The sequence below is a fragment of the Telmatherina bonti genome (genome assembly GCF_933228915.1).
Source record: "Telmatherina bonti genome assembly, chromosome: 2".
Lineage (NCBI taxonomy): Eukaryota > Metazoa > Chordata > Actinopteri > Atheriniformes > Telmatherinidae > Telmatherina > Telmatherina bonti.
This window is the reverse complement of record NC_136620.1, coordinates 29959839-29971004: the sequence shown is the minus strand read 5'-3', so window position 1 is coordinate 29971004 and position 11166 is coordinate 29959839. Positions and strand designations below refer to the sequence as shown.

General features: G+C 41.2%; 1 protein-coding gene across 1 annotated transcript; it reads right to left on the bottom strand.

The window, feature by feature from the left end:
• Positions 1–6760: 6760 nt before the first annotated feature.
• On the bottom strand, positions 6761–10952 carry lactb (lactamase, beta; the record flags this gene model as incomplete). The annotated part of the gene is made up of 6 exons (XM_079257598.1): positions 10533–10952; positions 10359–10425; positions 8399–8589; positions 7980–8301; positions 7709–7874; positions 6761–7292 (listed from the first exon to the last, which is right to left on the bottom strand). Exons 1-6 carry the CDS (start codon positions 10890–10892, stop codon positions 6761–6763), a joined length of 1638 nt encoding a protein of 545 aa, XP_079113724.1. The 5' UTR covers positions 10893–10952.
• Positions 10953–11166: the final 214 nt, after the last annotated feature.

Here is an 11166-nt window from a genome sequence, read left to right as displayed (position 1 = left end):
CCCTCTCTGGGGTCCTGGGGGGGGCATGGGAGTTTGCCCAACCAGTCTACATGTGCTTTGTGGACCTGGAGAAGGCATTCGACCGTGTCCCCCGGGGGCTCCTGTGGGGGGTACTCCGGGAGTATGGGGTACCGGACCCCCTTGTACGAGCTGTCCGGTCCCTGTACGACAGGTGTCAGAGCTTGGTCCACATTGCCGGTAGTAAGTCGGATCCGTTTCCGGTGAGGGTTGGACTCCGCCAAGGCTGCCCTTTATCACCGATTCTGTTCATAACTTATATGGACAGAATTTCTAGGCGCAGCTGAGGTGTTGAGGGGATCCGACTTGGTGGCCTCAGGATTGGGTCCCTGCTTTTTGCGGATGACGTGGTCCTGTTGGCTTCATCTGGTCGTGATCTCCAGCTCTCGGTTGAGCGATTCGTGGCCGAGTGTGAAGCGGCTGGGATGAGAATCAGCACCTCAAAATCTGAGACCATGGTCCTCAGCCGGAATAGGGTGGATTGCCCTCTCCGGGTCGGGGGTCAGGTCCTGCCTCAAGTGGAGGAGTTTAAATATCTCGGGGTCTTGTTCACGAGTGAGGGAAGGATGGAGCGCGGACTCTGCGCCGGACTGTCGTGGTGAAGAAGGAGCTGAGCCAGAAGGCAAAGCTCTCGATTTACCAGTCGATCTACGTTCCTACCCTCACCTATGGTCATGAGCTGTGGGTCGTGACCGAAAGAACGAGATCTCGTATACAGGCGGCTGAAATGAGTTTCCTCCGCAGGGTGGCCGGGCTCTCCCTTAGAGATAGGGTGAGGAGCTCGGTCATCCGGGAGGGGCTCAGAGTAGAGCCGCTGCTCCTTCGCATCGAGAGGAACCAGTTGAGGTGGCTCGGGCATCTGGTCAGGATGCCTCCTGGACGCCTCCCTGGTGAGGTGTTCCAGGCACGTCCATCGGGGAGGAGACCCCGGGGAAGACCCAGGACACGCTGGAGGGATTACATCTCTCGGCGGGCCTGGGAACGCCTCGGGATCCCCCCCGCAGAGTTGGCAAATGTGGCTGGGGAGAGGGAAGTCTGGGCTTCCCTGCTTAGGCTGCTGCCCCCGCGACCCGACCCCGGATAAGCGGCAGAAGATGGATGGATGGATGGATAAAGAAAGAAAAATTAGACTTTTATTGTGAATAGAACAATACACATTACATTTCTGAATAAAACTAATTTGAAGAGGTGTTGTGGTTTCAGTATAATTGTCCTGAAGGTCTTCGGGACTCTGGGGCTGACACCATCTGGACCTTCAGCCTTTTTACAGTTTGGCCTCTCTAGTTACTTTTCATCTGACGGCAGGAAACAGACATGCTGAAGGGGAAGTAGGAGGTCTCAGTGGGTCGTGATATGAGGGGAGATTAGACTGAATTAAGATCCACGGCTGAGCAGCAGGGTGACACAGTGGAGGTGTGACATTAAAGCAGTGGGCTTGTGGAGAGTGTGGTATCTGTTTGACTGGAGGTATGGAAGGAGAGATGGGCAGAAAAGGGTTAGTCCAATGAAGGGTTGACTGTCCAAGCCTTCCCACAGTCGAGGATCGAACCAGCGACCCTCTTGCTATGAGGCCACAGTGGTAACCATTATTCCACTGTGCTTAATACTTGACTCCACTATGCCACCGTCCTAATATTTGAGTTACTTTTATGTTGAAAAATGATCTTTTCATCATTCCCTCGTCTTGTTCTGCTTTTTCCGTAGTCTTCCTTGCACTTTATTCTTTGTTTTAAGATAGTTTTGTTGTCAATAGCCTTTTTTAAAGTTAAAATCTTTTGTTCTTTTTCCTGTTTCCTCAAACTGTATCCAAGTGTGGAATCCACACCTTGTGGGATGTGACAGGTTTGTTGCTAGCATTACTCAGTTGGGTTGGAAATCCCTCCAGCTCCCATCCTTAATCGCGTTCCTGGCTGTCATCTCCCAGAGGATTTCCCTCCTCTGGCGCCGCCCGAGCTACTTGGGACCCATTTTTGTTGCCTTCTCCGTACCAATCCTTTTCCACCTTGCCTGTTGTAGAGGGTTTCTCCTCCTTCCAGTTTGCCTCTGCTGCCTTCCTCTACATGTTCCACATCAGGAGAGTTTCAGCTATTGCTAACTAATTAGCTACCACACCCCATTTTCATCATAAAATCAAAACCACCGCAAACAACACATGCAGACTAATAAAAATATAAGAAACACTTGTGTTGTTCTCACTATCAGATGTAAGTCACTTTGGAAAAAAGTGTCTGCTAAATAGAATAGAAAAGAACAGAATAGAATGTTTAAAACTCTATTGTATTTTCCAGTCATTTGGCCGACACTTTTATCCAAAGCATGGATAAGTGATAAGTGATCAATTAGCCATAGTAAAGACATGTATGTCTTGTGGGTGGGAGGAAGCTAGAGTACCTGGAAGAACCCACGCATACATGGGGAAAACATGCAAACTCCACACAAAATGGCCACTGTTCAAGCCTCCCCCCGTGCTGTGAGGTTGTAGTGCTAACCACTATGCCATAGTGGTGGTAAAATAAAAACCTGGGGTCAAGGCTAACCAATCAGTCCCACTCTGCCCATTGTGAAATAGTTTCAGTTGGAAAGCAAGCAGTGAACAACATACCTACAATATGAGTCAGCTAACGGTTCCAGGTAAAGACCTGTATCATTACACTGAAAGAGGTGGTATGATGTTTTTTGCTTTTTTTTTGGCAACAGAAAGTTCCCACGATTCCATTCATGCCTTTATCGCATACCAGTCATTCATCAGCTTATACTGAACCCAGAAAAGCAAAGTTCACACACGTAACAGATACTTCCCTCACGCATCTTAGCCCGATCCCACAACGCAACTAAAGCTTGAAGAACAAAAACCAAACGTCATCAGTCTTCTCGTAAAAGCATCACACAGAGGTTTGAGGTTACATTTTTAGAGTGAACTCAAACAAAGCACTTCTGTGCTCACAAAAAAAGCCCCAATATATTATGACACTAAAATATTGTTGGCAATTGACTTGTCCCGGACAAAGTGGACAAACTGCATGCACTACATTCTTTAAGAAAAAACACACCCACATAAAAGAGTCTTCAGAGATCCTGTTGTCATTGTCACTTGGCTTGCAGACCGTTGCTAACCAAAAGCTGGAATTTTAATGCGCTGGTAAGAACAAGTTTTTAATTTTTCTGTTTTGAGTGAAGTTACTAACGATAATTATTTATATTCAGCATTGTTTCATGATGCTTATTTGAAAGAAACTGTCTGAATTACTGAAATCTTTACTACTGAAATCTTTGCTTCATACTTTCCTTGGTAATTTAAGATCACATCTTTTTCTCAAAAACAAAATATATCTATTCATTTAGTCTTCTTGGTCGTAGGAGACAACAGGACAACTACATTCCAAGCGATGGCCGGTATTTATAAAAAGCCCATTTCTTATAAATTGTAAGATTGTAATAAGATTAAAATTTGGAGACTGTTCAGACTTGTTACACTTGCATTTTGTTTCTTTAGCACACAGAAAACCTTGTGAAAAGGAGGAGTCAACATTTTGCATGAATGGAGGAACATGTTATAAATTACCTGCAATGGATACATTCTCCTGTGTGTAAGTTCAATGAAAAAAAACAAACATAACAAAGAAAACCTGTTTCTTAATATGTTCAACTTTTAGAATGAGACCTGACAGCTTGAAAATTATTCTGTATTTTTCACACTTTGTCCCATTAGGTGCAATGACAACTACAAAGGAAGCAGATGTGAGCGCTTCACGCTCCAAAGCTCCTCTCAGAGTCCAAATGAGGCAGGGTTAATTGCAGCTGTGGTCATTGTAGCCATCCTCATCTTGGTAGTTGTGGCGGTACTTATCTACTATGTGTACAGGTAAAGTGATTGTGAATTTATAATTAGCACTGTTCTTAAGGTCTTGTAAATATAACATATTTTTTAGTGTTAGGTGCTCCACATTCTTGGTGTTGATCCTGAAGCTCATAACTTTTACTTGTTTTCATACACAGGATGAAAACTAAGAACCAGAACCAACAGAGCAGTCCGCAAGAGTATTGGAAAGTAAAGTCTAATGATGATCCTTCCTCCAGGTGAACACTGGCTCGCTGTATTTGTCAGTATATTTTTGCATGTTTTGGATGTAATGAAGGAATGATAAGTCTTAATATCTTATTGGACCTGGTGGCATTTTTAAAGTTTAAAAGAGCAATATAGAAAAAAAAAACGGATGCACTGATCTTTAACAAGTTAAGTTGAAGAAATGATGAATCCTCAGAGATTTCTGGAATTGGTGTGTGGAGGCACAACAAAGCATAAAATGCAAACAGTTTGATGGAGTGGGAACTTCAATTCCTTATAATTTTGAAGCTTGCTAAAAAAACAAAAATCACATTTCAGTGCATTTGTTTCAGATGTATTTAAAAAGTATAGGTAAACAATGTAAAAATAAACCAAAAAAATGCAATTAATTGTCTGGTATTAGTGGAACCCTGAAGTGGAACACTGTAACAATGAATGTATATTCTGAATATGCTTGTGGTAAATGTTTTCTTTTTAAAGATATGCTTCGACTCCCACTAGATAATTTGACTGTGATTTCAGCACACACACACACACACACACACACACACACACACATTCAAACATGTGTTTACAAGTGATACCATTAGAAGTACATCTGCAACCTATACTCAGTCTAGCACACACCATTACTAACCTCAACTTCTTGACCATGAACCTAATCCTTGATTATCCTACCCTTTAAATAATTACCCTTTGAGGATGTCTTGACTGGTTATGCCCGATGCCGTTTGAAAAAAAAATGACCCTTGTAAAGCCAGAATTGCAAGGCAACAAAGCTTCTGTGTGTACTAGCTTACACCAAGCCATTCATCAGTTTAAGTCTAAAAATAGGTACAAGGACTTAATTGGAAAACTGTCATCTAATAACCCTCCATTCAATGAGCCGTGATAAGAAAAAAAAAATCTTGTCAGGCTGCACAGGCAGGCAAAAGTCTGTCAGTCTTAAAGTATCCTCGGTACTAAACTACTAATCTCTTATACAAACTAGTGGCAGCAGTAAATATAGCACTGGGAAGGGCAGCATGTTAGTTTGGGTTTAGCTTTATACAGTCAATGAAGCACCAAAAAGTCTGGGCTGAACTTGTGAGTTGAGTTTAAAAGGTTTTAAGAACGGAGTACAATAAACCAGTGACATCTTGAGGTTTGGCAGTACTAGGTTAGCCCACATATTTCTTTTTCCTGTCATGTTGTTATGAGGAAGTATTTTGGTGGAATAACACTTTAAAGGTCATAACATGTGAACAATGAAGTTACACTCTCCAGCTTTAAATAGCAATCCAGGCTTCAGCATGCAATGATTACTTCTATTTCTTTTAGATGCAAAAACTAAAAACAGTATTTGATTATTGTCCAATATGTATTAAACTTGTTGGCTTAACTTATTTATAAAAGAAAAGAAAAAAAGTAAACTGCTTCCACCTAGTGGCAAAAAGGTTTAACTACCAAGGCAACAACATGAAGAAAACTGAATATTTAAGAATAAAATTAAGTTTAAACATAAATTTCTAAATATGCCTTGATACCATCTTTGTAGAACTTGTCAGATAGAAGTCTGATCTCCTCTAAACTTACAGTCATGAACAGATATATATACTCTCTCGCCTAATAATTTGTATACAAAAGCACTGCTTTTGTTAGTGATTGGCCATATTATTAAAGGTGTGTAAAAAAATAAAAATAAATAAATTCTAAGGACTGGGAGAAATACTGTGAAACAAGCCATGTTAATATACAAGCCTACTGTTTCAATTGGCTGGGGAGCCTAAATTTTGACTCTGGAGGAATGGAAGGTCATGTAGTCCGAGTCAAGATTTACCTGTTTCCAGAGTATCAGGGTAAGGAGATGAAGTGATGCAGCAATCATGCATAGTTCCTACTGTACAGGCCTGTGGAGGCAGTGTATGATCTGAGGTTTCAGCAGTCTATGTACAGCAACATTTTGTACCCAAAGACTGAGTTCAGTTGACAAAAATGCAGTTAATGAATATACTGAATGAACAGGTTATGCAATTACTGGAATTTTTCCTCCCTAATGGTATGAGCATATTCCAGGATGACAATGCCATTATTCATTGGGCTCAAATTGTAAAAGAATGGTTTGGGGAGAATGAGCTATCATTTTTATCATTGGATTTGCTACCACAGAGTCCAGACCAAAACTTCATTGGGAATCTTTGGGATATGCTATAAAAGGCTTTTCACAGTGGTAAGATTCTCTAATCAATAAAAGATCTCTAAGATATGTGCCTTGATTCAAGTTAAAGGTTGTCCAACAACATATACTAGTTTTATTTGGTGAAAACCTTTTTTTGTCCAGTTTTTTGTTTAGTTTTACGTTATCCTGGAGAAGTGGAAATGAAAGGCATTCGAAGTGCGTATCGCCTTCATATGAGGTATGCACATTCTCCCAGCACCTTTCTCCTTTGAGCACCTGTCTACGTATGAGAGAAGCCTAATACATGTTTTTTTGGTTTTCTTTTTATGGTGTCCACATTGTCGTTATACATCTGGTTCCTGGTGGTGCAATTAAAATGAAATGTCCACTTTTTATATATGCAATCAAAAATACTTTATTTCATTTTCTATAACATAAAGGTGTATCAAGATAACATTAGAACAACATTTATATGACAAACTTCTGTGAACTTTAAACTTGTGTGTTTGGTAAATTGCTTACTCTAACACACTTTTGGCTTTGTCAAACTCTTGGGCAATTTTCAGTGCAGTGCTGTTCAGCCCCACAGACTGCAAGTTAGTGATGATGGTAACAACTACCCCTTGTGGGAGGAGAATGGTCTGGCCTTGACACTGGTTTATCTCCTCACTGGGTAACACTAAAAGGACACTGCTGGCCCCCACAGCTCCTCCTGTGTGTGAAACGTAGTGCCTGCGCTTTCTGCACTGGCCATATTTCTGCAACTTCTCCACTACCAGCCAGCCTTGGGCGTACAGTCCATCTTTATCCCAGCTGGCTTCTGTCTTGTCAACAGGTGCCCACAGCTCTATGGCTGTTTCAGGTTTGAGAAAACCAGGGAGCAAGCCCTCAGTGTCCTTAAGGTGAGCCACCTGGTAGCTATAGAGCAAAGCGTTGCCAAACATCAGCAGGTCTCCAACTGTGGAAAGGAAGCCCCCTCCAGCCCATTTGTACGAGTTGTCTACATATGGGCAGTTCACAACACGTCCACTTTTGTTAAAGTGATAAAATCTGTGGAGTGTCATAAACACATACAATAAACTCACTGTTGGATTTTTTTTTTTTTTTTTAACCATGTTGAGAATTCCAAAAAGGAAAACAAACAAAAAAAAACACCAACAAAAAAACTTACAGAAAAACAGATTTCTCTGAATTTCTGTAAGTTATACACACGTGCTCAGTTATGTTTGCCAGTAATCAGAGGTGGCAATTCCTGGTCCAGAAAGTAAAAGTCCAGTCCGGCAGCTGTTCCGACCAGTCACCAAAGGAGCTGAATTTAATGAGCAGAGTTTATTTGCCAGGTAAACGAGCCTGTTCGTGAAAACACCTGTTCTAAATGTACAGGTAGATCCAAAAACATGGCAGGACTTTTACTTTCTGGACCAGGAATTGCCACCTCTGCCAGTAATGTGGACGTGAGGCCTTACCTGGAGCGGTGGTAAATAATGGGATCATTCTCATCGGGAACTGTACGGAGCATTCCCAGCTCACGGAACATGTTCATCATGACATCCAGAAAGCGCTGGTTGGCAGCACGCTCCACAACAGCACTAAGCAGGGTGAAGGCATGAGTGGAGTACAGGAAAGTTGTACCTGTAAGTACAAAAAACATCACTTTTTCTCAAAAATCAAAATATGCAACACTGAATATAGCAACGAAAAAAACCCCAAAAACATTATTTATTTAGTCATTTTTACCAGGTTTGAAAATGAGCGGGTCATCCTTAAAAAGATCCAAAGCCTGAATGACACTTTTAAAGTTTTCCTTTAAGTAGTACTCCTTGTGTTCAAACTCTTTTATCTTCTGAGCCTGACTGGACTCTTTGCCTTCAGTGTTCTTGTCTACTGTGAGTTTATCTTTATTTTTGCTATCAGCTGAGCTGTCCTCTTCTTTTTCTTTAACTGGTGGCTTTAAACGTTTCTTAGCTTTCTCCTTGTCCTCTTTCACTTTCTTTGCGTCCTTCTCATAGTGACGTATACCACTTAGATGTGACAAAATCATACGAGTGGTTATTGTGACCTGAAAACAACAAATACACAAGTTATGTGTGAGCAGAACACAAAAATAAAGCTGCTGAGGAAAGAGCAACAGTTTAAATAATTCAAAAGTGACTTACATCTTGTTTGTCAAACTGTTTCTGGGGAAACTCTGGGACATATTTCTGGACAGGGACGTCAAGATCTAGTTTCCCGTCCTCACACAGTCTTGCAGCAGCTGCGGATGTGAGGGGTTTACTGATGCTGGCAATTCGCATCACTGTCTCTGGGGTGCATGGCACACGATTCTCCACATCAGCATAACCAATCCCTGGATTACATGAATAGTTTTAGTAAAATAATTAAATCTAAATAACTATACTTTCACACCTATTTTAAAGATTCTATGTAAAGCGTTTCTATTGTCATGTAGTTTGTGGGACATGCCGGTGCATGACCCATGGAAAAGAAAACTTTAACTACAAGGTTAGAGGATTGTTCATTCATTCATTCATTTTCCAAACCGCTTATTCCAATTCAGGGTCGCGGGGAAGCTGGAGCCTATCCCAGCCGGCTTTGGGCGACAGGCAGGGTACACCCTGGACAGCTCGCCAGTCCATCGCAGGGCGTTAGAGGATTGTGTCAAATGTAAATAAAAAGTGGTCAATTAATCTTTTTTAAAAGGTGCAAACACATTCTAAGAGACTGAAACTCGGGAGAAAAACACATTTTGAACAGCTCAACTATGCTAATCATTCAGAGAATGCTGGATTCGTTCAACATTTGCAAGATAATAATCACATAACAAACCCTCTGGTGTCAGGTTAGTTCAGGGTCATCTTACATGTACAATTTGGTAAATAATGCCCCAAATGTTTCAGTTTAGTACCTGGACTCTGTGGAGTCATGCTGTTAAACTCAAACAGAAAACGCTTTTTCACTTTCTCTCTTTAGAGATAGTTGGGAAATAAACTCAGTGTTTTCTGTTGGCTAAATTATGTGATGACATGGTTACAAATCAAGAACTTTGTTTTCTTTGTACTACCTTTGGCATTTTTCTCTTTCTATCAGCAGGTATAATTACAACCTACTGCTGAAGTTTGCTGTATGCTAAGAATGCTGAACTTTACTGTTACGGGAAAAGTATATGAAAACCCGGGTAAGACGAGTTATGCTTTAGTTTCTTTCAGCAGTACGATACCCCAATTAGTTTTATTTATAAAAAAAAAAAAAATAATAGGATAACCTGAGAATATTTACAACTCTTAACAAAATCATGACTGGCTTTGCTTCTATATAAAAACTTTTACTTTTAATTTTCAAAGGATTTTTTGTTCACCACTGGTCTTCACTTAAAAGTGATAAACTTTTAAATAAAGGCCATTCTGGCTGGAAGTGTTGATGTGCTTCAGCTTCTGTGTGTAGGATGCCCACTAAACAAGTTGGAATATCTAGCACCCCAATAGTCTTCGTTTCTTTTAAATGTATGATAATTTTGTGTTTTAAAAAAAAAAAAAAAACTTCTGAAATCTGTGCTTCACACTGTGCTTTTTTTTTTACGTGGGAAAAATGCTCATATACGTCCTACACTAGGTCATCATGGGATAACACTGAGAACACTATCTTACAGATATCAACTACAGCCAAGCCTTGGTGACATTACGGTAGCAGCTGTTATCACAGACCAAAACACTGGATACAAAATTAAAGTGAAACATAGCTTTATGTTAAACCAGCCTTTATGAAACACAGACCAAAGATGGATATGCTAAGTATATAAAGACAAGTAAACACTGAGGGGACCCTTGTGTACATCATAGATACTTGCAATGTGTTATCTGAAAGGCATTATACCAGTGATCCCCAAATCTTGTCCTCATAGGCTGGTGTCCTGCAGGATGTTTCCGTACTGCAACACACTTGATTCAAATAAAATTTACCTCCACAGCTTGCTCTGCACAGGTCTGTTAATGACCTATTAATTTGAATCAAGTGTGTTGCTGCAGGAACACATCAAATACCTGCAGGATAGCGGCCAAGGGGGACCAGATTTGAAGATCCCCGCATTACACCTTTAGTCCACGTGGAAAAGTCACCAACCTTCACACCAAACTGGAATCCCATCCACAGAAACGCCAACAACCAGTCCAGGAGCTCCGACCTCAGTCTGATAACACACAAACAACAATACAGGTGGCAGTGGTGTACTGCAGATGTAAAAAAAAAAAAAAAGGAAGTCTGGTCAATAATAAGCCAGGCAATTGACAGGCCTACCTCAGTGCCTACCTTTATCCGCTCCACAAGGTCTCTGCTGACTTTTATGGCATCGCTATATCGTTCAGTCTTTATTGGTTTTTCAACTTTATCGTCACAGGAACTGTTAGCAGAATCAGAGTTGTACTTCAGTCCGACTGCTAAAGCAAGTCCGAAACCAATCCCACATTTCCAAATCCTAGCCTTTGACTGATATTTACAATAGGTTGAACCTCCAACATAACGCCTTTGTGTCTGGAGACTAGTTGCCTTTGGCTGCCTGGCTCGCGCTCCGATTCGCGTTATCTTGAAGAAAGATTGGCGTGTTGCTAGCAGGGAACAACTGTGACAAAAGCCGTGTGATAAAAACAAGCCTGACATTGTTAAAAACAAACAAACAAACTGCTGGTGTTGTAGGCAGAAAAAGCACCGTGCACGTTAACTTCCTTACTTCCTGTTTTCGTCCACGAACAAGACCAAATTAATCAAATCAAGATTCTGACAACATCGAGCTGAGCGCGCGGTGCTCTGTATCCAGTTCGCCTCCAACAAGATTATAAAATTGGAATTACCGACACACAAGGTGGTTATGTCATTGTGTGTGTGTGTGTGTGTGGTTTAACTTGTCCCAACCGGAAAAATCGTCCGTATTAAC